At 42.0% G+C, this 26,888-nt stretch overlaps 1 protein-coding gene across 1 annotated transcript in view; it reads right to left on the reverse strand.

Moving 5' to 3' along the window:
• LOC115583391 (calcium-dependent secretion activator 1-like) overlaps positions 1 to 26,888 on the reverse strand; it is a 243,925-nt gene that overhangs the window by 173,348 nt on the left and 43,689 nt on the right. Inside the window, exons 2-3 of the mRNA XM_030420176.1 lie at positions 22,585 to 22,698; positions 17,491 to 17,823 (exon numbers count right to left, since the gene is read on the reverse strand). Coding sequence (XP_030276036.1) covers positions 17,491 to 17,823; positions 22,585 to 22,698 — 447 coding nt within the window. The remainder of the gene's footprint in view (positions 1 to 17,490; positions 17,824 to 22,584; positions 22,699 to 26,888) is intronic.

A 26,888-nucleotide genomic window follows, 5' to 3' on the forward strand; every position in this document is an offset into this window, starting at 1 on the left:
ATAGGTCAGGGACCTAAAGGAAATTAAAAAAAAAAGCAAGTCAGGGACTTGGGGGAGCAGGTCTCTCTTAGATTTAGGGCAGGAACCCTAAAATATCTGTCTTTGGAAGGACAAGGCTTAAACTAATCCCTCATGGCTGAGAAACCAAAAGGACGTCGGGTCAGGGACCCATAGGAAAGAGTCAGGGACTCATAAGGAAAAGAAATGGAAAAACCGGTAAAATACAATAAAATGTAAAAAAAAAAAAAAGAAAAAGAAGAGCGCTCAAATAGAAATACGAATAAAAGTGAGATAAATAAAAAGAAAGGATCAAAATGGGAAATTGTAGAAGTTGTTATAAATGTTGTTGTGAACCTGACGAGGTTCAATATAAAGGAGATGTAAAATAGATAGATAGATAGATAGATAGATAGATAGATAGATAGATAGATAGATAGATAGATAGATAGTTAGACAGATTGTGAGACAGATCGATAGATAACTGTATAGATCCCGAGGGGAAATTAGGTAATCGTAGCAGTGGTACAGTATAATAAGAATATAAAAATAAAAAACAAGAGTTAAGGGCAAATATTGATATTTAAAAAAAAAACAGTACAATACACATTTGAAAACATTATATATTAAGCTGCTCTTAAACTTGTCCAGAGTTTTGTGGAGGCACAGGATTATGTAAAAAAGAAGTAGGGGTTTGGAGGAAAGTTGCAGGCAGAAGAATGCAAAGAATTGGTAGAAAAGAGAGAGGCAAAGTCAAAGGGAAGTAAGATGAGAAAGAAGAGAGAAGGTTATATACAGGCAAAGGCATGGTTGGATGAGGCAGAAGCAAGAAAGAGAGGAATGCAGAAGCAGAAAGAAAAGGAAGTGAGACAACGTAAAGTAGAAATTGAGAGAAGAGAGGTTGAAGAAAGGAAAAGACAGGAAGAAAAAGAGAAAAAGGAAAGGAAAAAGATTCAGGAAGTAATAAACTTTATCCTGTTTTGTACTCCAACCGAGATAAACAGGAGGATGATGATTATGTGCCTCTGGGTCCCCCTCCTGATCCTCCCCCGTACATCAACCCTCAACTACCACCGCCTCCTGCCCAGGCCTCCGCTCCACGTCCTCCCGCTCCTTCTCTCTCTGCACCTACTCTCTCCACTCCTGTACCGACAGAAAGAGCCATAGGAAGTCCAAAAATAACAAGGTCTGGTAAGTGGTATGACTCTTTTAAACCTTCTGTCATGCCTATAATCTCTCTGCCAAAGAAGTCAGTGAATTTTAATAAAGAAGAAGAAGAAATGTATCCGCTGATAGAAATGCTGGAGGTAGAAAATATATTAGGGTGCATTGTAAAGCAAAATTGGTGTTTGATTAAGGTAACATGGGACCCATTCCACAACAATGTAACCATACTACATGGGGACGCTCAATGGACTGTCCGAGTTGATGCTTTAATTCAAAGAATAATAACTCACTTTCAGGGAAGAGCAGACTATAGTAAAATAGCGCGGTGTGTACAGAATGCAGATGAAGGTGTGTTGATTTACCTAGATAGACTGAAAATAGTGTTTGCAGCAAACAGCGGTATGCAACAGGATAATGCTGACAATGGTCAGTACAATATGCAGCTAAAAAAAAAAATGCATTCCTGAATGGAATGAAGCCGGAGATCTCACAGTTTGTAAGGAAGCACCCGGTTGGTGTTGGAACAGCTGGTATACAAGCTACGACCGACCATGCAGTACATGCAGAGAATGTACTGAAAGAAAAGAAGGCCAAGAAAGGTGGAACAAAAAGGCAAGTGAAGTATTTGTCATGGATGATGATGATGAAAATTATGCTAATGCATTTACTGATGTGTATTTCCGAGGCAATGTCAACTGTGGAGGCTGGAGAGGGAGAAGCAGAGGAGGAGGACGGGGAGTTGGAGAAGATGAGAGCTGCTACAATTGTGGCAAATTTGGACATTGGGCTTGAGAATGTAGAGCTCCAAAGGGCAGAGGTCAAGGAGGCTGGCAGGAAAGAGGGGGAGGGAGACCCAGACGAGTTGATGATTCATCGGCATGACTGGCCAATAAATCAGGTCATGCACTGACACACACAGACACACACCAAGACACAAAAGATGAGGAAGAAGAAGTATGTTTGCTAGAAAGCGCTCAAGTATTATTAAGTAAGCACCAAAACCTACTACCAAAAGATAAATGATGTCTTTCTTTGGCATAACTTTGCAGAGAGTGGATTGCTAAATATGCTGAAAAAAGCACAACTGCTCCAAACTGCTATATATGATCAACCTGTGGTGGCTCATGATAAAATAACATGGACTCAAGAAGCAGATGATGCCTTTGTGACATGACTCAAAATAGTTCTAGTGAGCTCTTCAGTATTAGCTTTCCCTGATTACACAAAGCCGTTTGTTCAGACATGCGATGAAAGAAATGGTTTTATGACTAGTGTTCTAACACAACCATTTGGTGGAAAACAGAGACCTATTGCATATTATTCATCTAAACTAGATAACATCACAAAAACTATGCCACCTTGTTTGCAGGCAGTACAGGCAGCTGCACTCAGTGTGCAGAGTTCTGCTTCTATAGCGTTATTTCATCCATTGACACTTATGTTTTCACATGCTTGTTCTTCAAATGCAAAACAAGATAGTTTTTATTGTCACAGCCACATCTCACTATGGAGAGATGCACTACATGAAACCCATCAACTCTGTTGCCAAATGTAACAGATGGAATAGCACATGATTGTGTAGGAGAAACTAGTGCTACAGTACTACCAAGACCAGATCTCACCGATGTACCACTTAATACTGCTGATATTGTGATGTTTGTAGATGGCTCATGTAAGAAGAATCCGGATGGAACAAATGTCATTGGATATGTCGTAGTAACATCCAACAAAGTTTCCAAGTCAAGTTCCTTATCGTCACATTTCTCTGCATAAACAGCAGAACTTGTTGCACTTATGGAGGTGTGCAAAATAGGAAAGAATAAAGATCTCATTTTGCAGCTATTGGATGCCATTCAACTGCCGAGAAAAGTTGCAATATGCAAGTGTGCTGCACACACTTCAAGGAAAGATTTCTATTTCAATAGGGAATCAAAAAAGCAGACGGAGAAGCAAAACGAGCGGCTGCTTCTTTGGAAAAAGTAGATGATATTTATACCACCGAGGTTATGCCTACACATATAGATCATGATATTTTAAGGGACATGCAAAATAGCTCACCTGAGACTGAGAAAAACATGTGGCGAACTAAAGGAGCCACAAAGACAGAAACAGGAATTTGGAAGAGCTTAGGCGATAAACCTATATTACCAAAGAGTTTATTTAGATTTGCTGCAGTATTGAGTCATGGGAATATCCATGTCTCAACAGGAGGGATGGTATCCACAATAAGAGAGCATATTTACTACATATGGATTTCAAAACTACTCAAAAAAATTTTGTGCTTCATGATTGATATGTTCTACACATAATGCTCAAGGTAGACCATGTCCAAAACCAGGTAAATTCCAGGCTTACCCATTTGAAATATTATATGGAAGGCCATTCAGGGTACCACTAATAGATATGAAGGGAGATGATACTAGATTGACTGAAACAATTGTAAACTATAATGTCAAAAATGGTGAAGAACAAGAGTGCTATGTCTACAGTATCTCCTCATATAGGTGCAGCACCAACAGGAGGGCCAATAAACCCAGGAGATTTGATGTTCATCAAAGTTCTGAGACAAAAGAATTGGTCAGCCCCATGCTGGGAAGGGCCCTAGCAATTATTGCTGTCTACACCTACAGCAGTCTGCATAGCTGAAAGACAGACGTGGATCCATCTCACGCACTGCAAAATAGTACAAATACTACTGTCAGATAAGTAGAAGCATTCGCCATGCCGGAATTGAAAACTATGTGCAATAACTGTTTTATGTGTGACCACAATTGCATTCCTTATCTCACATTTAGAGACACAAGGCCAGGTACATGATAAAATGAGGGAAAGAGCTATAGGAATACAATCCAGATGGGACACTAGGAGAGGTGCAGTGATAATACAATGTACTGAAGGGATAAATTCAGATTGATGCGTGTCAGATTTTCCCTTGCTCAGGACAACATTCTGACTGGCTGGGGTCAGAAAAATATATCTGTGTCACCACAGTTGCATGCACCGCATATAGAAGTGTGTGGGGTAAAACTGTTAACAGGTATGGGTGTGGATGTGAGAAGTGGAATTGGGTAATTTGCCAATACAGGAACACAGGACTGGGGATACAATCTGAAACCTGAATCAAAAAACCGACTGACAATTATCAAGACGATGCCAGACACTTGTAAAATAAGCCACTGCAATCCTGTAATAATAACACTTAAGACTCCCAAGCACACTGATAACAGAACACATGTGTTGGGAGCATGGGTAAGTGGAACAAACCCAGTTGGGATATTTCATATAAAATTGTCCCCAAACTTGAGTAATCAGACAACATCTGTAATGGCTACACCAACCACACAGATTTTGATGACAAATATTCCTGTAAAATATCAGCAAGTTTTCCCCCTCAAGCTGTCTAGCCTGTGCAGCAGCCAGGCCAGGGTTAGACACAGTGCCTTTTCCCCTTAATCCCGATAATGATCCGAAAGGTTTTCGTTGCATGCTAGATTTATACAATTCAGACAGTGTTACAAACTGCACCACTTTGAACCTTTTGTTCCCACCAGTGTCACCACAGATTAAACCACCTTGGTTTACTCCATACACTGGAAATTAAAGGTACTGTGTCAGTAGGGGTGTTGATAATCTATAAAACCATCATTGATGTAAGTAAGGGCGAGAACAATGTCAGTGATGGTGTAGTGAATGATCAAATCATGGCTAGAGCTGATGTTTGGAGACATGTGTTGTACATTTATTCCTAACAATACAGCACCGGATGGCAGCATCACTAAGGCACTGGATGGCTTAACCTCCTTATCTGCAGAGTTAGCTGAAAATTCTGGTTTTAATGATCCTTTGACAGGATGGCTTCAGGATATTTTCGGAAAATGGACAGGTTCTATAAAAGCTATGATGTTATCTGTAGCTGTAATGATTGCCATTCTAACCATTTGTGGATGTTGTCTTATCCCCTGTTTGAGAGGACTGTTACAGAGACTCATTGACACTGCTGTGACCAAAACAACGATGCTGTATGAAAGGGTCCCCACCACCGATGACTACCGGGAGGACTATGAGAATGCAGCACAAGAAAATGTTACATTGATATGGCAGATGATGATTTATATAGTAACCTGTTTGATAAAGATAAGGACATCACAGTTTAAGGGATGATTGCTGTTTACGTGTTTATCTACTGATTAAGATGATACTTCAGACAATCTAACTGAAGTTGTAGTTTTCTGAATTGGCTGACTAGAGCCACTTAGGAGGAAAAATATTCACAGCCTTTGTACATATTGAAAGTGACCCCTTTTCATTTATTCTTTTTACGTGTAAGGGATAGTTTAGTTAGGTAGGGATAGGTCCGTAGCCAAGCCCGATGGGTTGACTAGCTTGGTGAGGACGTTTATGTTTTGTTTTGGGGTGACAATGTAATCAAAATGCTTTTGAACTTATGCTTATTTCTATATAACTTCTGTGCCTTATTAAATTGAGTACCTGCGTGTGGTTGCCGGGGCAGCGGGACCGTGAGAGAGTTTTCCTATCTAGAAAGATAATGGATAATTGGAATGTTTTGAACTGCCTGATAGGGTTTTCGCTCTCACACTCTACAAAATGTGTTATAATTATGCTTGAAATCAGCATAAACAGGAGGGATATGTGATAGAAATTTTGTACTTCAAAGAGAGATGTAAATTGAAGTCCTACATAAGAATGTTCAATGTAACTGTTCAACATGACCTGTAACCTGTGATCTTGTTTTAGGCCATTTTATTACCTATGTCTGGTATTGAGTGACCACTGAAGCTTAACTCTACCTTATCACTTCCTTCTCTGTGGAGTATTCCTTTAAGTGCAGGTCATAAATTAGGAACTAATTGAGTGAAAACACACCCACAAAGAGGGATATATACCATGCTTTTCTCTTCAGATATTGAGTCTTCACTTTGTAACAGACCTGCGTGTTGCTCTGTGAATGCTCCTCTTGTACAAGATTAAAACCTTGTTTGAATCTTGAGCTGACTCCGATCTCCTTCCTCCAGTTCTAAATTAACGCAGAATTATTTTAACACCTGTCTCAGCTGGGATTTCGACCGGTTTTGCCCCTCACCTTCATCTATGCATGCTGGAGGGCCTGACCCTTGAAAGTCTTCAAACTTCAAAAGCAACTTCAGCAGCAGATTTCATAGATTAGTGCACTTAAAAACAGAGCAGGCTCCCTCATTCTCACAAACACTTCTATTAAGCATAAAATCCACTGAGTAGAAGAGAAAATGGATGTTCACAAAACAAACACTACATAAAGTAAAAATTGATGAACAGGTAAAAGGTAATTGTTCACTATGTAGGCTGCCATACTGGCGTAATGTCATCGGTGTTAATATCATGAAGTTGGGCTTGGTGAGTATCCGACTTGGAATTCCAACTTGGATGACCGTTCTAATATACTTTTTCATCATTTCTTTTTAAAATTCTGAGTACAATAGAATGCAGCATCCATCCAGTCTTTCATTCAGTCTTTGTCAAGTCATCAATTGAGTTTCCCTTATCCTGTTGCATTACCCCATTCCTGCTGTGGTCCAGCCGAGCCCTGCTCCTCATTCTCCATCAGTAGCCATCCCTTGAGGGGTGGGTATTGTCATGGTCCTGTCAATTCAGTTTCATTGTATTTGTGTTTTTTGTGTTTCTTTTTTGTGGTGTCTTTTGTTTTGTTTCCCTCCTGTTTTCTTGTTCTCCTCACCAGCCTTATCTTCCCTCAACACCAGGCTTGCATCCATCAGATTAGCCCAGCCCTGTTCCCTGTGTTCCTTCCCAATCTGCTTTCCCTCCACACCTGCACTGCATCTCGTTCATTAGACCAGCCCTATTCCCAGTGTTTTTCCAGCCTATCAGCTCCTCCCCTGTTCCCAGTTTATTTAGTATTTAAGTCCAGTCTCTAGTTCAGTTCTAATTGCCCCACGGGGACAAATTATTTTAGTTTATCTTTTTATTGAAAGACAGTATGTTTGTATTGGAGAACTTTTCGTAAATAGTGTAAGTTGTCTAGACTATTTGGAAACGCTCATACTCACTGTGACCTGTGGTAATCCCAGTGAACACAGCACTCTCTTCAACTGCTGCAGTCCCTTCTGACTGACTGACTGCTGATATTCTTGGGTTATAGACTACATCTTCTCCAGGGCAATGTTTCACTGCCATAGTGTCTCTGGGCTAGAGAGAGTGAACAGGTTGGATGCCCAGAGGGTGAGCTGCCCCTACCTGAGCAGCCCTCCCCACAAACATTCTGTTTGTCCACTTTGCATAGCTCAGAGGCACCACTGTGAGCAGGGACATGGTGAATGCAAGTGAGTTGATTCCACAAATGCAATTTGGCATTATTTTGGGGTCCAACCGAATGACAAAGTAGAGCTAGCAATTCATGACAGGGATGTGTCCAAGATTTGCTTGAAGGGGGCAAAAGTCTGGGATGGCAATACCTCAAATGTATTCCCATCTCAGAATCAATCGCCCGCTACATGTCATATCATATTTCTTGCTGTGTGAAAATTATGACATGCATTGAGTGCTTCACATTAAGGAACCTTAAATTTTAAATTTTGTTTCCCAAATATCTATCTAGCAGCAAACCTCACCTGCTGAAATGTGACTACCGCTGCTGATTTTTTTCTATGCTTGTTTACAAGAAGAGAGGAGAGAGCAGCGTTTTGATTAGTCCATTTTATTCTGCCCTGTGAACGCTTCCTATAAAAGTCAATTATTACACCCGTGAGCAAAACAGAAGCAGAGAAGAGAGGCCGCCTTGTTAGAACTTTAGAGACAAAAGTTTTTGCTTTCACAACCTGCTGTCAGCTTAGCTTAGAAATGGGGTTCAATACCGTGTATTGTGTTACCCTGTAATACCAATGCTTAATTTCCAAACCAATTCACACACACACACACACTCGCAAAGCATTAAGCTTATGAACAAGGAAATTTGCGCTTACCTGAGTATGTAAGCACAACAAGTAAAACAACAAGCATCGGGCAGATATCAACACTCAAGCACACGAAGACAAAACATAGTCAGTATCAAGATTCTTGCAGGTGGAAAATACAGTAACTGTCACACTAATGTTACAGCAAACGCAGTCATGTTTTGGTCAACATTTGGTTGATTCAGGTTGATACAAAGAAAGTAGGTATTCCACAGGCACCCACTGCTTTCTTCATCCTGGCGGCCGGCCTACTGTGCATGAATGACAGCTGACAGATTACCCTCAGAGATATGAATTATTTTTTTATGCTACGTAAAAGATTGTAATACATGTAAATTATTTTATAATTGAAAATTTGATTTGATATTAACAATAACAATAACAATAGCACAACACTGTGGTGATTCAAGTTAACTCGAGAGAAAAAGAGATAAGAATTAATTACTGGAAGAATAAATTATAGTTCTCTTTCATAATATTTCGCTCGATGTCTCACTATGGGATACACGCCCCCGCTGCAGCCCTCAGAAGCATTAATCTCATTACGCCAATCCTGATTGGCTGGTGAAACGTGTCCGTCCGAGAGCACATCATTCAAACACCTCTTCTCACTCGGAGCATATCTCACGTCCAGGGCTAGCGAGCTAAACTGTCCACAGACAGATCTTATTTAGCTTCTGTCGCCGGGCGCTACTAGCTTTGGATATTTTCTGCTTCGTCGGTCACACCAGATTGAACCCAGTGCTTTCCTTGCCCTCCGCGGCTTGGTCAGCACTGTCCTCGACGCCCCACCACGGCAGTTCGAGCACCGAGAATTAGCACACCAGCTAATCTCTCGACTTCTTCACGGTTAGCACACCAGCTAACTGCCTCGACTCCCTGCCTGCACACCAGCTCGTGAGGAATGGAGGCTAGAACCCCTCACACCAGAGGGCACGGAGACTCGGGAGCCCGACTCTGTCGTTGCGGGAATAAAATATCGAGTAAGGATCCACACCAGGTCTGCTCGAGCTGCCTGGGGCTGGAACACGCCCGGCTAGCTATCGACGTCCCCGGCTCGTGTCAACACTGTGCGGTGTTCACCATCAAGAGTCTCTGCAGACGGCTAGCCCGCCAGGCTAGCTTTGCTGGACATGACCCCTATCTCCCTCCTGACGGCACCGCCATCGAAGCCGGAGAGGAGACAGGGGTCGTTGCGGTGGTGATACCGGAGGCTAGCGCCAGCTGGGGTTCCCAGCTCGACCTAGCTGCGGATCTCCCGCAGGAGGAAGACGTCCTGGAACTGGACTATGGGGACGACGAAGATGCCGCCGCGGAACTCCTCATATCAAAGGATGAAGAGAAGGACAACATCTTCATCACTCCGGCCTGGGCTGCGCAGCCAGCGGCCTCCGTTGCCTCTCGGGATGGAGAAGAGAGTAGCACACCAGCTTCTTCTCTCCCCAGCTCGGACATGCTCGACGCGTGCAAACGCGCCGCTGCCCGACTGGCCATCCCCTGTCGTAGCTGAGACCACCAGATCCCGCTACGAGGGGAAGAAATTGCCCTTGGCCAAGAGTGCGACGAAGCAACTTCTCCCCGTCTTCCCAGAGCTGCTTGATGAGGTAGCGCGCTCATGGCGAGACCGCCCTTACAGCAGCAGGAGCCCGATTCCCGGAGCCTCGTCCCTCGACTGTGAAGCGATGGAGAGCCTGGGTCTGCCTGGAGCCACTCGTTGCAGCACACCTTCACCCGCGGCCGTTTTCAGTCAGCTCTGACTGAAAAGGCGTACAAGGCGGCGGCGCTTTCAGCCAGAGCACTCAATGTCCTCTCCCTGCTCACGACTTATCAGGTGGAGTTATGCGAGGATTTTGGGCGAACTCAGGACCCAGTCAAGTGGGAGGAGATACTGGTCATCACCGACCTGTGTCTCCGTGTCCAACGCTGCGCGGTCCAGGCCACGGGAAGAGCGCTGGGGGCTATGGTTCTGCAGGAACGAGCGCGGTGGCTCAACCTCGCCAACCTGTCAGACAGAGAGAAGGACGATGTCCTGGACATGCCCATTGTCCCAGAGGGGAGCGGTATTCGCCCTATCCTGGATCTACGTGCTCTGAACAAATATCTCAGGAAATACAAGTTCAGGATGCTTACGCACGCATCACTGCTGCGCCTTGTGCGACAGAACGACTGGTTCACTTCTGTCGATCTGAAAGATTTCCACATCCCGATATATCCTCCCCTCAGAAAGTATCTGAGATTCGCTTTCAAGGGGATTTGTTACGAGTACCTCGTGCTCCCTTTCGGCCTGTCTCTGAGCCCGAGGGTGTTTGTGTGGTGCACGGAAGCAGCAAAAATCCGCTTGGCCACGTATCTGGATGACTGGCTGCTGCTGGCACAGTCGGAGCAGGAGGCCAGAGCGCACACACGACACCTATTCGATCTAGGTTTCGTGATAAACGCGGAAAAGAGCATGCTGTCTCCAGCACAGGGTATAATCTTTCTGGGATTATCCCTGGACTCGGTGTCTTTCACGGCGCGCCTCTCAGCGGAACGGGTGAAAACTTTCAGGGCATGTCTCACGCTTTTTCATCCAGGCAAATCTGTTCGGTTCAGATTGTGTCTTTGGTTACTCGGGCTGATGGCGTCTGCCATCCTCGTAGTCCATCTCGGCCGGCTCCACATGAGGGAATTCCAGCTTTTGGTGGCCTCATGCGGGCTGGATACCGTGCGTCATGGCGCACGGAGAGTGCTGGTCACACCGGGCTGCGCCAGGGCGCCACAACACAACGACGGTGGCGTATATCAACCGTCAAGGGGGGTTATGCTCCCGTCAGTTGTACATGCTGGCACGCAAACTGATCCTGTGGAGCTGCGGTCGTCTCCTCTCCCTGAGAGCGACGCACGTCCCAGGAGCCCTGAACACAGGTGCGGACCTGTTGTCCAGGGGGGCGTCAGTATACAGGGAGTGGACTCTACACCCGGAGATTGTGGAACAGATATGAGCCCGTTATGGTCGGGCCGCGGTGAATCTGTTCGCGTCGAGAGAAAACGCACAGTGCACGCTGTTTTACTCTCTGCGCAGCATGGATGCTCTCCTCAGCGTAGACGCACTAGCGCACACCTGGCCGCACAAGCTTCTTTACGTGTTCCCTCCCCTGGCCTTGATACCCCCAACTCTGTCCAGAGTGAGGGAACACGGCCACGCACTGATTTTGATAGCTCCGCATTGGCCCGCTATGCACTGGCTGGCGGAGATATATCGGCTCCTGTGCACTCAGCCCTGGCAGCTCCCGCTGCGCTGCGGCCCACCTGCTGGTTTGCCGTTTCATGAAGGGAGCGCGCAGGCTTCTCCCCGTGTCCAGACCACTGGTACCACCATGGGATCTGGCTGTGGTTCTGGAGGGGCTTAAAGGCCCTCCTTTTGAGCCACTGGAGGGAGCAGACTTGAAACACGTATCTCTCAAGACAGTGTTGTTACTGGCTCTGGCTTCGGCTAAATGAGTTAGTGACATCCACGCGCTTTCGGTTCATTCCTCATGCGCTCAGCTCTTCCCAGGGGATGTAAGGATGATTTTGAAGCCCAACCCGGCTTTTGTGCCTAAGGTAGTGGGCTCAAGTTCTCCTATTGATCTTGTGGCTTTTGCTGCTTCACCAGGAGAGCAGCGGTCGCATGCGTTGTGTCCAGTACGTGCGGTGCGCACTTATATGGACAGGACGAATGGTTTCAGGAGGAGCGATCAGCTGTTCGTCTCCTGAGCCAATCCTCATAAGGGGAAGACTATCACAAAGAAGCGCTTATCCCACTGGGTGGTGGAGGTGATTGCTTTGGCCTATACGAGTCAGGGTTTGCAGCCATCTGTGGGCCTGCGAGCGCACTCGACTCGGGGTTTGGCCGAATCCTGGGCCTTATTCAGGGGAGTCTCTGTTCAGGACATCTGTGCAGCAGCGAGTTGGTCCTCGCCTCTCACTTTTGTCCGTTTCTATATGCTGGACGTCTCCGCACTGTGCATGGCACACGCGGTTTTGCTATCCTGATAGACACAGAGTAATTTTCCCTGTAGGTTGGTGGACACGAGATAAGCTTGTCTGGCAATACGGGAGCTACCACGTCGCATAGTGAGACATCGAGCGAAATATTATGAAAGAGAACTTAAGGTTATTTACATAACCCCGGTTCTCTGAGTAATATGAGTGAGATGTCTCACCAGACAACCCTTCTTGCTTGGGCTAGTGAGAAGAGGTGCTTATCTTGAATGACGTGCTCTCTTCCGCCTGAGCTACTTAAGGTAGACGGGACTACCTGAGGCGGACGGACACGTTTTACCAGCCAATCAGGATTGCCGTAATGAGATTAATGCTTCTGAGGGCTGCAGCGGGGGCGTGCATCCCATAGTGAGACATCTCACTCATATTACTCAGAGAACCGGGGTTATGTAAATAACCTTAAATTAGTCGCTTGCTAGCACCCAGTGGATGGGAACGGTTACCTCGTGGGTGATGGGGGTCACACATAAGCTATAAGCTTGTTTGTCAAATCACATAGGCATAAATCCCAGGGGGGCAGGTGGGGAGCAACTGGTGCTGGTGTCCCGTTCAGGAATTGCTCTTGAGAAAATGTCATGTAATTGTACCCTCCAAAGCAGGCTCATCTACCCTTATATGTATTTTATGTAGCCCTTATGCTACCAACAGACACATAGAAACCTCCCAGATCGCGTGCTTTGTGAATGTACAAAAAAATGTTTGCCCACATTTGACACCTCCACTGCTACAACTCAGTCCTAGGGAAAACACTGAAATTAACAATATAACATGTTAAAAATATGAATGTGACTTTAGATGGAAAATTACACTTGAAGTGCACTGCAGCACTAAAAGTATACATATTACATCCTCGACTCCCTCAGCCAATGTTGGAATGAATCATTAAAAGGGAATGGAAAATATAAAAGGATAAAGCAGCCCTGACAGTGAGCAGGATTCACCCTTCACAGTTTCTCCAGTTATAGACTGAGTAACTCCAGCTGCCAATGACTGCACATATTATTACCATATCAATCTTTCTTTACAGCCCAGCTATCTGCCCTGTTATCATCGTTACAATCTGCATATCTTAATAACTAATGTTCTATCTAGCAGCACATTTTCCGTTGATACAAACCTGGCACATAAATAGTGGATCATCTATGCAAACAAGCCTGTCTTGCTGTGAAATTGTGCCTTCTTTTGCCTCATAAACATTGCAATATTTACCACTATGGTGGACAGGTAAATAAAGTAAATGATTAATAAACAAAACAATGTCTTTCCCTCCTATATATGCCTCATGTAACTGTTTGACTGAATGCCTACCTATAAACTGTAGCGCATGTGTACAAACATTTTCAAGAGAGGGGAATGAAGTCAACAAAGTCAGAAATCACCACAAATCTGTTCAATTACCTGAAAAGGTAACATCCCACTGACCACACTGAAAGCATGAAATGCAGGTACATGCTAGTCCCTTCACAAGTGGTGGCAGTGCGGGGCAATACCAAAACAACAGTCCATCATGCCTACTTTTGTGGGCATTACCCCATGTGAAAAGCAATCCAAAAGATGCAAGGAGATAACAAGTGCAGTTTCACACTACATAGTAAAAGACATGATGACATGAAGACCTGAGCACAGTGGAAAGGGACGGGTTAAGGAAACTGATTAAAGAGGTACAAACTCCCAGGCAGAAAATACTTTTCCCAAACTGCACTGCCTCATCTATACAGAAGAGTGCAGTGGAATGCTGGAAATTCAGCGAAGGAATGTGAGATACTTTTCCAACACCACCAACCTATGGTCTGAGCCATGTATGAGCCTCACCATTCATTACATCAACGAACAGTGGATTCTCCAAAGCAGATTCTTGCAGATGGCATATTTTCCAGAGGACCATGCTGCCAAAATAATCAGCCAGGTGCTGGAGGATGCACTCGCATCTTGGAGCCTCAGCGAAGACTGGCAGGTGTGTTTGACAACAGACAATTGGGCAAACATCGTCAAGCCTGTTTCTCTTAAAAACTGGACTTTCCTGCAGTGTTTCTGTCACCCCCTGCATTTATCTTTGGCTAATAAAGTTTTAAAGAATATACATATATTCTGTTTTCTTCTTTATCTGTAAGGAGAAGTGTGAGAGACCAGAGAATCCAAAGAGCCATGGGTGTGTTCAAAAAAGAGGTCAGTGCTTTTTCTTTCTCCTGGAAAAAGAAAAGAGAAGCAGCCACACAAAAGGAGCTTAAACTACCAAAGCACACATTGATTACAGAATCACCAACCAGGTGGCGATCACGCCATGCAATGATGGCACGAGTGCTGGATCAGGAGAAAACCATTGCAAAGGTTTCAACTGTTAAAAAAAACAAGGCACTTGGATCCCTCATGGCAGGACATTGATGTCAAGGAGTTTGTCCACAAGGCTCTAAATCCACTTGTTGACTTCTCTGATGCCCTATCTGGTTGAGCATATGTGAGTGTTTCATACCTGAAACCTGTGCTACAGCTCTTCAATGCGAAAGTCTTAAAGCCAGAAGTTGATGACTCAGTGCTCACCAAGACCATCAAAGCTACTGTCATCAGCTATCTTAATGAGAAATATAATGATGTTTCCACTGATGACCACCCTAGTTGATCCTCATTTCAAGACCCACTACACCAAAGATGACAAGGTTCAGGCTGTGATATCCAAAGCATATCACAAGCTGACTCGTCTTTCAGACAAGAAACCCTTGGTGGGTTACAAATAATCTGCAATAGCTAAAAGATGCAGCATAATGACTGATTTACATTTTGCACTTTTCGCTCAGATTTCTAACAATGCAACATTAGAGAGATGTAAAACCAGTACATGATCACTTTATCGTTTGAGTTTGAGTACACAGACACACGGACTGACCGACTGACGTCTAACCTCAAGAATAAAGGATGTCAAGAAAGACAAGGAACAGAACTGAGAAAGCATGACATTTCCCACCAACCACAGACTTTGCATCCTCACTCTTATGTCCTAAACTCATCGAGAGTCTAAATATACAGCATTCCTCACTAAGTTGATCCCTCTCTTTCTTCTAAGTGTCTCTTTTCACCCTAAGTGTCTGAATTGGACTTCGACTTAAATGTAAATATGTAAATACGTAAATATAAATTGTAATATATATTAAATGTATATATATATATACATCTTTATAAATTATATATTTAAAAAATCTCTCTCTATATATATATATATATATATATAATTGTATCATTTTAATATTGTGAAACTTAAACTCTGCTGATTTACAGGATACAACACTGCTTTCTAATGAGTTTTGGGTAACAATGTTTATAATGAAATAAGAAAATCCATTGTGAATTTCGGGTTTCCAATCTATTTTCTCTCCAGAATTGCTTCTAGATCTGAAGTTGATTCTTGAATTTATTTGTAGAAAAGGGGGCATTACTTTCAGTATTTTGCGCCAGTATACTGTGTGCTAAACCATTCAAAGGTGACCTTAACCTGCTGAAATATAATATAAATCACAACTGGAAATTAACCTTTCACACAAAGGAATTAATCACCAATCAATAAGTAATCCTCTTTCTTACAAGTCACCACTCCCTGCTTGGCCATGTGGCAAACAGACATTTACAGGTGCTGGCTTTTGTTTTTCACTTTTAACAGAGCTACAGTAAACAAAGCTCCAGAATGAAAGAAGGCAAAGATTTCACAAGTAAAGCCTGCAGTATTCTATAAAAATAACCATTATTCTGCAATCCTTCTCTTAATTCTCTATTAATTATCTTTTTGACTTTTTTGCTCCATGCATCCCAACTGGGCAGCCTGTATCTGTATGCAACAAGACCTGTGAACGCATGCTGTGTGGCTCCTCTGTGGCATCAGAAAGGCCTTGACTGGATGCATTATCCTGAAGAAGTGAGACCAGCTGCTTCACTGAACCTACCGTACAGCTGTTATCATCTGGCTGTCATCATGGCTCCTGTAGATCAGTGAGTCTGCTCACCATGCTCAGCACTTTCTGGTGAGTTTGCCTTATCATTAGCCCATCTATCACTGCAGGTATGTATATTTGTTAAGCTGCCCTTATTCATCATCTGTGTCCATTAATAGTGCAATAAATAACCTAAGTTAAGTCGCATTTATGTTGTCCTTTCAGACAGAGATGGAGTTCAATTACAACTTTCAGATATAAGACTGAATTATTTAATGAGATTAATTTTCCTCCCAATTAATTCATGCATTAATTAATCAATCAATTGATTAATCAATTGGTAGGTAGCAGGGAGCTACTCATAGTTGAAGCACCTGGGACTGGTGCACTCACTATAAAAGCCACCCCTGTCATAGCTGTGCCTCTCCCTGCTCTCCTTTTCACTTCTCCCTCCACCTGTTTGTTTGTTTACCAGCATCCAACATCCATCACACACTTTACATCTTACACTCATGACTACACGCACACACAACAACTCATGCAAGATTTGTTCGCTGTCCTTCTAGGTTTTAATAATGCAGTGGACAGTTCTTAACCCAAATTTAGTAGTATCTGCATCTACTTAATCGTTTTCTTTACTTGATGCGGGGCAATAATTTCATCTTTCTGAAACATCACACCTTCAGCAACGACCACTGTATATGTCTTCTGACATGGTTGTTAAAGGAATAATAAGTTACTAACTGCATCAGTTATGGTTAAATGAGTTGTTGCCAGCTGCGACATATTAATCACTGCAATAATTATCCAATGGAAGGCTCTTACCCATTTGCTTGGTTAAGGTGGCGACTTTTTTTGGCCAGGCGGTGTACGTTTACAGCAATCTGCTTCACATCTTGCCAAACATTTGTGACAATCAGCAGTAAGAAATTATCTGATTGGAGCAGCCTTTTTTTAAAATGTATAGATTGCAATAGGTCGGGTGTTGTGCAAAAGCCTTTCCCCCTGGCTAAAAAAACAATGGGTCAATTAAAGCTCTACAGGCAGGATTAAAAATTGGGATGGCATTTTCTTGTTCTTCGAGTCAATTTACAGAAATAACTTGTGAGTGTTTACTGTTCCTACCTACCACAAGCACAAATCAACCGAATCACAATTCAGATCAACTGTTCTAAATCAACTGAAAATAATATTAACTGGATGTATACAGAAGCTGTAACTGCTTGATTAAGACAAAATATTCAGTCTGATTATCAAGTTAATATTGGAGCTCTTAAATGAAACACATGTTAGTAAAATAGTTCTCTTGTGAAATGTTAAGAAGCAGCTGTTTTAAGTCACAGTCAAGTTTCATCACTTCACACAAAAATGTAAAATTGCAATGCTGTGATATATTTAAAACCCTACAGTTGAGGACAGACCTGGCAGGCGTTATAGAGTAGTTGGTGCTCAAACTTCTTGATGCCCAAGATCTGCTGAAACATCTCGTATAGTTGGTCCTTGCTGAGGATAAGCTCAGAGGCGGCGCTGGCTGTCATTCTCTGCTGGTGCTTCCTGGGGTCCTCTTCACCTCGGTAGATGGTGTCAAATTTGGCCATCCAGGAGCTCAGCACTGTTTCTTTGCTCAGGCCATCAATCTCAGGCAGGCTGCGCACCCGCTTCTCTATGTGCTTCTTAAAAACCTCTCGAGAGTCACTGGCTGAGCAGCCACCACTCTGCACCATCCGGGACACACGGTCACTTTTCAGGAAGACCTGCAAACATTTCAAGAATTGACAGATTAGTCATTTATGTATACTGAATGTATATCAAATTCTGGTGGGGGATCTTTAGAGAGGGATGTTGCTGCAACTTTACAGCATCATGGACAAATACATCTCCCCCATTGGTGCCTTTCTAGATAAACACAGGAACACCTTCAGCAACAGACTGGTACCATTAAGGCACACCACTGAAAGATTCCCATTCACAAAGTGGTCATCAACCTGAACTTCTCTTTAACTGACAAAAATTATAAAAATGTAGCCAAAGCTCACACTATTTATTACTCACTACTGTGTACAGTGCAATGAACCCTTTAACATATCTCATATACTGTACATACATCTTGACTGGAAACGAAAACATTTGTAGAATTGGTAATGTAGTAACACTGATGCACCTTTGTGATATGGACCCAGCGATTTCCAAATTATTTTTCATTTTACCAGAAATATAAACAATATGTGATATACATTTATCTATCTATCAAATTATTGTGTAAAAGTCAGAAATATAAAAAAGAGAGAGAGAAGTAAACATTGGGGCTAGTTGAAAGGTGCAATGTGTATGATTTTAGTTTATATCATTCAAAACTGAAATAATCAAAGGACTGTGAAGTTATGTCTAAGACAGATATCTACTGATGTTACCATGCTAACCAGCTAGCTCCTGCACATCCTGTCTCTCATACCACTTTGGACCTCAAGAAGTGAGAGTATTGCAGGACTCTGGAAGTGGGTACTAACTTGGTACTGTATTCTTTGTCGTCAAAGCAGCTTCAGTCAGTCTTCGAAGCTGTTTCCTTGTCTGGCATAATCATAAAGAGGCTACTGGGCCCACTTCCATTACCTGGATTCCGACACTATTCCCTGCCGGCATTCCCTGCTGGCCTTCCCATGTGCCAGGTCTGAAAACATACTCCTTGTGCTAGAGGTCACTCTCCCTGAGCTATAAGCTCCCAGTCTGGGCAGACTCAGCTAACAGCACCACTAGCTGGATGGCCAAATGAGCTAACTAGCCAATGGCAGCTACAGTAAGCAGCAGTTAGAGATTATTGTGGTGACCTTGGGTGTCTTACCCACCATATTTTCTCTCTTACCTGTGTTGGAACCTAGCCATGAAAATGTTTTATTTCTGCTTCTATCACAATATGATGGGAAATCATTTGTGGGGCAGCAAAGAAATTACATTAAAAAATTCCCATTAAAAAAGTGCCCCTGTTACTCTGTATAATGTACAAAACACAATGGAAACACTTTTTATCAGGACTATTCCCTCAGCGGAAAACATGTGACTTTAAGGTCTGTGGATTTTCCAGAATTACAGTGACACCGTTTCTGGAAAGTTGCATTTCTGTTGACTTTTTTTAAATGTAGGCACACATTTAATTCCACTCGACTCCTTTCTACCAGTTATCAAACCAAAACTAATTTCAATCACAAGCCAAACAGTTTTGCATTGAATGAAAGCTGATTCACATTTAAAAGCCTTTAGAGGATTGTGATTGAAGGGTGGTAAATTCCTGTCACCTGCTGTCAACACTGCCAAGCTTTCTGTAACCCTTTGTCACCATTTGCCTATATCTTTCTATTTCTGTCTGTCCTCCTATCTCCCTTTCTCTCTTTCCCTGTCTGCCTCTGTCAGTTTAAGCCTGAAGCTAAGCCACACTGAGAGCTTTAGGTTTTGAGTTGAATTGGAAAACCTGTTCCACCAGCTTCATCTCTTAAATATCACACTGTTCTCATCTGGCTTGCTTGTGCTGCCACATTAACTGATAAGGAAGTGCCAGTCAATGTGTCAGCACCACCAACCCAACACAGATGCACTTCCTTTGTTTTGTTCTGGCACCCAACAGCGCCCTCAAATCTACAAATATCCTCTTTTGCAACACTTGTTCCTGGATCAGCTCTTAGAAAACACATTGCCAGAAACACAAAAAACATACAATAACATGTTCATAACTGAAGTCGGAAATGCTCAAAACAGTTTGAAAATCGGTCATGGTTTAAAATAATATAGGTTTGTTGTTCATGCTCATGTGAGGATCTATGAGAAGTTTTAGATGAGAAGGCATACTTCCTGTTGCAACAACAACCACGCCTCCCTTTGGCCAGTCACTACTTGTCTGACTGTATCAACACTTCATCTCAGGTTAGTTAATGATGTTACTGTGCAAAGGACATATGTGCCAATTGTGCCTGTAGATTGAAGCAAATAAAAAAGAGTCTTTTTGACAACTGAGTAACTGCACTTTTTACTGTGTAAACTATATGGCGCTACCATAAAGAAAACACCTGCTTTTGGAATAGAGTTTGGTTTAGCAGTCTGTCTAAGCGGTGGACAGAGCAGACATGACCACTCTACCAACAGGCAGCTCCAAAGGATGAGTGACACCGAAGACAGGAACAGAGGTTGAAGTGGTCGGTGTGTTTGCCAGCTGCTGTCAGCCAGCCAGCTGTCAGATACTATGGTAACAGTAACGTTAAGTTGATGTGCTAGCTTGAAGACAATCTTGCCAGTCTGTTTGTCCATCTTGTTAACCTAGCCACACAGCACATAGCCTCTATCTGTGTCTGTGTTATATTTGCCAGCAACTCTCAGCGCTGTTCTGCGAATCTGTGCCTGAAAAGCGTGAGACTAAAATACAACACGTTATTTATTATGTTTGATAAATGCCAACAGGCAGTGTGTTAATGGGCCGTGGCTTGGACAGTTAATCGCGTTTGAGTCGGGGACAGTCATAATTTTGAAACAAGACAGTGATTATCTGTCTTTCGGTCAAGGTTTAGTCACATGTCAAAACTCTCAACTACACACCTGTTTAATGATTGGCTTGTAACACACTACATTATCAAGGGATATGATATAGTTGATAAGCCAGGGGCTGCTTTCAAGTTGGTTTGCATTTAATGCATACACATGAAACTATCAAACATTTTATCAAAATATGTTCTCATTGCGATTGATGATGTGTCACAGATAAACATTGTTATTGTTTTATCTCCCAGGCCTAGCGAGAGCATATGAATACTGTGGTATTTAACAGTTTATCCCCCCGGGCCTGTTTAATAAAGCAAGCATGACGTAACAGAAACGATCGTCTGTAAACACAGCTCACTGTAAAGTTAACCTGGTTTAAACAGTAATCAAGTTACTAAAGTAACTTGTTTCAGCCCTACTGCAGACACATTTATGTTTTTCTTTCGGTAATTCTTATGTAATGAGGTGGGTCACACAGATACTAGCATTAAGTAGATGCAGCTTTTTATATTGTGGACAGGTGCAGTCTGATTATTGACAGGTCTTTATAAATAAGAAGGGAACTTAGATCTTTCTTCATGATTTTTCTTGTATTAAATGATGGAAAAGCATCCGTGTGCAGTAATTTAGAAGACCGAGGATGCCATTCATTAAGGGGCACCAAGCAGCATTGAAAATCATCAAATCTAATCGTGAGGCCAGTGAAGATTCATACCTCTAATGACAATGCCAATTGTAGATCAACAACAACATATCGTGATTGTTTGTCTGAATAGCCACAGGGTTTGGGTTCCTTTTAACTAAACAGCAATAATGTATTCTTCTTTTTTACTATTAAATTGGCAAAGTCCTCAGAATTATTATTTACTGCCAATAAAATCAGAGGGGCTGCTTTCACTTCAGGCATCTAGCTGAAGATTAATTGCATCCTTATCTCTGATTAGGCTTTAAGATAAAAATTAAAACAGTTGAAGTGGATAAAATAGTATCAAGACAAAACCAGCAGAACACGTGGAAGAAGGCGGTGTATTGCTGAAAATGTTCACAGTTCATTAAGTTCGCACTCAACTGCCAGTTTGTTACACCTAGTTACACATAGCTAAAACTAATGCTGTACACAACACAGTCCTGCAATAAACCTCCCTTCATGAAGGCTAGAATGTTCAGCTTTGGTTGAAACTGCTTCAGAGAGATGTTGGTCCATTTGCAGGATGGAGTTGTGCTGCTGTTGAGCCATATTTTATTATAGTGACAGGATTTTTTTATGAAGCCTCTGTCACTCTCTCTGTTTCCCATTTACTTTGTGGTGTTGTTGAATTGAATTATATTATTCTGTATTTGGATGTCTTCCTTAGCCCAAACTACAGCCTCCATGACCATAAATGTGACTCGCCAAAAAACCTGAACAGAGCAATCAAGACTGTTTACAAACGTAAGACACAGAGAGGACTATGACTCTCCTTTCATCACATTTTATGTCCCTCTTCTATTCTTGGTTGATCAAGCCCACTGAATCCTGGCCATCCGGGAGCACATTATTAAGACTGCCCTGAGGCGTTCAGTGCACAGTCTGCATCATTTATCAGAGCCACGACAAGTTATCTCCACTGAGGGGTGGATACTTTTCACCCCATTATTAGTTTTCCAGCCTGGACAGATTCATTTTAAACAAGAGGAGGCTCACAAGGGAAACTTAACAGTTGGCAAAGACAGTTTAGACATCTGAAATGACTTAGAGGTTGCAGATATTTGGTTGCATGATGTATTTAAAATAATCATATAGAGGTTCATAAATTATTTAATACATTCTACAGATACATTTTAGTTTTTCATATACAGTTACAAAAGCCAAGGTCAATACCTCGACAAACCGAGCAGTATATAATGCATGAGTAAATATATCTGCAAACAATCACAATAACATTATAAATATTGTTTATGAGTATTCTGGCGGCAGAGTGACATATCCAGACAGACAGATAGTACAGACTCACATCATAGTAGCTCTGGACAGCGTTGATAAAAGCCTCATCAGCCACAATTTGTGTCTCCCCATGGAGAAAGGACTGGAAACGCTCTTTGACCGTCTGCAGGTGCTGCTTACTGATCTGAAAGAGACATTAACAGACAGGACACCAAAAGTTGTTATAGTTATCAATCAACATAAACTTGCCATTTTTTGTTTAATAATTAGAAGGGAAAAAAATTAAGCCTTTTTTTTCAAATCTATGCCAAAATTATGAGCTCACCTAAAATATAAAAAATATTGTTAAGATGGCCTGCACATAAACATACACTAAAATATATAAAAAAAAATGTTGTTAAACTTTATTTGAATTTAAAAAAGTTGTACTGGCAATGAAAAAAATTATACTAGAAAATAAAAAAAAAAACAATAAAACATTTTTCATTTTAATGAGAATTATTTGATTTTTGATGTGTGACCATCTTTCAGTTTTTACATCATGTCTGTCTTTTTCAGCGAAAGGGTTTTTTGATGTCATTGTTTATTCAGCATCGTTGCTTTTGAGTTTAAACTTTCTGTCACTGGTTTGGGTTGGAGAGGAGGGGTCTGAAGGGAGGGGCAAAGAGAGTGTGATTTGCATATCTGCTTACTAATTAAGAAACATCACTTATGAGGAAGGTCCGCCCTGAGCCTAGCACACAGTCGTCGCTAAAAGGAGTTTACTTGAAACTCCCGAACAGCAAGTACTGGTTGTGTTTTATCACGTGAAACTGGTCTATTGAAATTCATTTTCAACTCGCGTTATTCCGGTCTGCCAGAACTTTTCTGGAACAAAGTCTAATGTTAACTAATGTCAGCCATCTATGAGCTATCACAGCTAAATGTTAGCTAGTGTCAACCACATAGCTAAATTCAGCGTTATTATTGGATCCCACTCATATTCTCTTGGCCTCTCCTGGTCTTCTGCTGCCCCTGTCAGGCTCATCCTCCAGAGCTGTCTATTTGCTCATTAGGGGGAACGGGCTGGCAGGCTGCTGCCAGGCTACCCTGCAGACACTCCGCCACTCAGCCAATCTGCTGATTGCCGAGCCAAGAGACACTACAGCTGTGACGATCCAAGTGTCCATGTTTACCAGGGCAACTATGGCTCACAGTCTGCTACATCAGCACCCTGCTGGCAGCTTGTTTTAAACAACTGCAGAAAACAACACAAGCTTTAACCCACTTAAAGTGAAACTCTCGCCAAAATGCAACCAAGGCTTTATTTGTGATTGAATATGAGTCAAACCTTTGGGTAAATGCATAATTATGATGAAAGAGGCACTTACATTACACTCCTTCCTGATGGTCGCACTCATAGACCGACACTTTTTGCCTGCCATGACGACCGCGCGCCAGAGATGCAGCAGCTAACGTGAGTAGTTCAAAAACCTTCTTTTTCATAAACTCTGTGTACACAAACAATGTTCTCAATGCTGGTGTTCATGAGTAGAGACCCTGGTGATGCTACGAGCAAAGTCTCATGTTGTGTCGAGCCTTCTTAGTGTTTTAAAAACAGCGATCCTGCCCCTAGCACTCCCGTTCAAAATTAACGTGCCCGAAAACGAAACTACGGTAAATCTTAAAAGTGCCTCTTTCGTCATAATTATGCATTTACCCAAAGGTTTGACTCATATTCAATCACAAATAAAGCCTTGGTTGCATTTTGGCAAGAGTTTCACTTTAAACTACACAGCCACTGAACATATCGTTAAGAAATAATACCATGCCAGTTACGCTGACAGAGATTTCCATGGCCCTGGTAGTCCTCTGGACAAGAGGGAGGGAGATCGGTGGGACCCATGACCCATCGACATATGTGTGTATATTAAATTTCTTTCTTTCTTTTTTCTGCTGCCTAATTACTATGCACGTATGCAAATCACACTCCATGCCCCTCCCATCGGATCCCCTCCTCCAGAGGCCAAAAAAATAATGACACCAAAGAACGTGAAGGAAAAATTGGAAGGTTATCCTGACAAAACACATCAAATTTGTGGATTTGGGATTTTTTTAAGTGAACTATGAGCAGGGCACACAATTTGACTTTCTCTGACTGTGTGGAAATCTGATGATTTCACATCACAGATGAAATTGTGAGTTTTAGGCTGCTGGTAAAACATACTGATGCAGGCTGATTAGTATGGCGCTCAAGTAGACAAATAGCATAGCCCCAATACATACATATACACACGTATATGTTTATAAATGTGCACACATATATATATATATATATATATATATATATATATATATATATATATATATATATATATATATATATATGTGTATACACACATACTTACATATACACACATATATACATACACATCTATGTATATAACTGCACACATATAAACACACATATACAGTTTATACATATACACACACATATATATATATACACACACATATATATATATACATATATATACATATTGAAATGTGTTTTATGACACTTATGATGGCCACAAAGTAAAATGTGTCAAAACACACCTGCAGTGTCACAGAGTTAAGTTTGAGAAGTTGGTTACAGAGATCCTCAAAAGACATCCACAGATTGCATGAACTAGGAAACAGACTGTAACGTCAAGCATCAATAAAGCTGCTGCAGTGAGAGCAGTTAGCAGAGGACAACAAGAGAGCGGAACCACTGCTGACAGCATCTGCTTAATGAGATTCCCTACAGGAGTAAAGAATGTCATACTACTTTAGAGACACACTCACTGATTTTCCATAAATGCCTAATAGCACCGAAAATCCCCCAAATTACCCCTTAGCACACTGTTGATGTTTGACAATTCAGTACAGTTCAAAATGGAAAACAGTTACACAGGGCTGGGAAACTTTGGGTTACTGGGTACTACTATGCAGCATAAAAAAAAGAGTTGTATCTAGAACCAGAAATACTGCCTCGCAATCGTATAGCTCCCCCATACAGTCAAGCTACAGTTCATATCTATGCCTGATCAGACTCATATACCATAATGAAGACTTTGAAAAAAGTTGATAAAAGGTATAAAATGTAGTTCTTGGTGAAATGGTATGTATCAATATACTGACATGTTTGATTCCAGTGAATAAGGGTACGAAGGTCTAGGAGGTTTTTTTTCTTGCCGAAATTGTGCTGCATGTTCTGAAAGCAGTAAGACTTTAACCAGCTTCGTGTCCAAAAATTCAAAATTAAAATATTGATAACAGGTTGCTTCAGAAATTTTCACTACCTTTTTGGCAGGAGGAATTTTTTATAGAGTTGGCCAGATGGGGTGGCACACCAAACCAAAAACCATCACTGAAACGTGAGGAAGTCTGTTATGCTGTTGTAGCAGTTGAAAACTAGAGGTGTGAACATTTTTGGATTATTAACTTTGCCATTTGCTGTATGCAGCAGAGTCAATAAATGCCTTATCTTAAAGTTGCTATGTGAAAACAATATTATCATAGATTACAACAAATGTGTAAGGCACCGCAGATGGATAATGGTTTGTTTTTGTAATGTTTATGTATTGAAAAGATGCAGCTTTTATGTTGTAGACTGCTGTAGTCTGATTATTGGAAGGGCTTTCTAAATAAAGGGGGAATTTAAATGAATTTAAAAGACATAGCCATGTGCTGTTATAAAGGTCATTGAGGATGCCACACACTGAGATGCATCAAGAGTCATTTTGCATTTATTCAGTTGACAGCTGAATCGTAATCGAATCATGAGGCCAGTGAAGATTCACACCGCTAATGACGACTAGTGCCAATCTGACAGTTCCGGAATCAAATACTGACATACTTTAGTTTGTGATGTTACAGTAAATTTTACTGTTGCACTTTTGTAACATGCAATCTTAGCGTAGGTAGGGAATCTAGGCTGCTGATCCTAGGTTTAGTATCTAAAGCAATGTTATTCAATCCTGGTCCCTGCATATTCTAGATGTTTCCTTACCCAAAAATACCTGATTCAAATCATTAACTTGTCAACATGCCCTGCTAAGCCTGACAATGACACATTTATTTGAATCAGGTGTGCTGGAGCAGCTTATCATCTAAAAACATGCAGGGCACTGGTCTACAGGGACCAGGATTGAATGCTGCATTCCATTGTACTCAGACCTCTGACATGGAAAAGTGCAATGGAACAGCCATCCCAGTCCGAAGTGCAAGTTGGTAACTTGGCCAAGATCCGCTAAACCCAACATCACTGACATAAACACAGATGACATCATAGCAGTATGGCAGCGCACATACTGAGCAATTACCTCATACCTTTCCATCACTTTTCACTTTATGTAGTGTTTGTTTGTG

This window comes from Sparus aurata, chromosome 6 (assembly GCF_900880675.1).
Source record: "Sparus aurata chromosome 6, fSpaAur1.1, whole genome shotgun sequence".
NCBI lineage: Eukaryota > Metazoa > Chordata > Actinopteri > Spariformes > Sparidae > Sparus > Sparus aurata.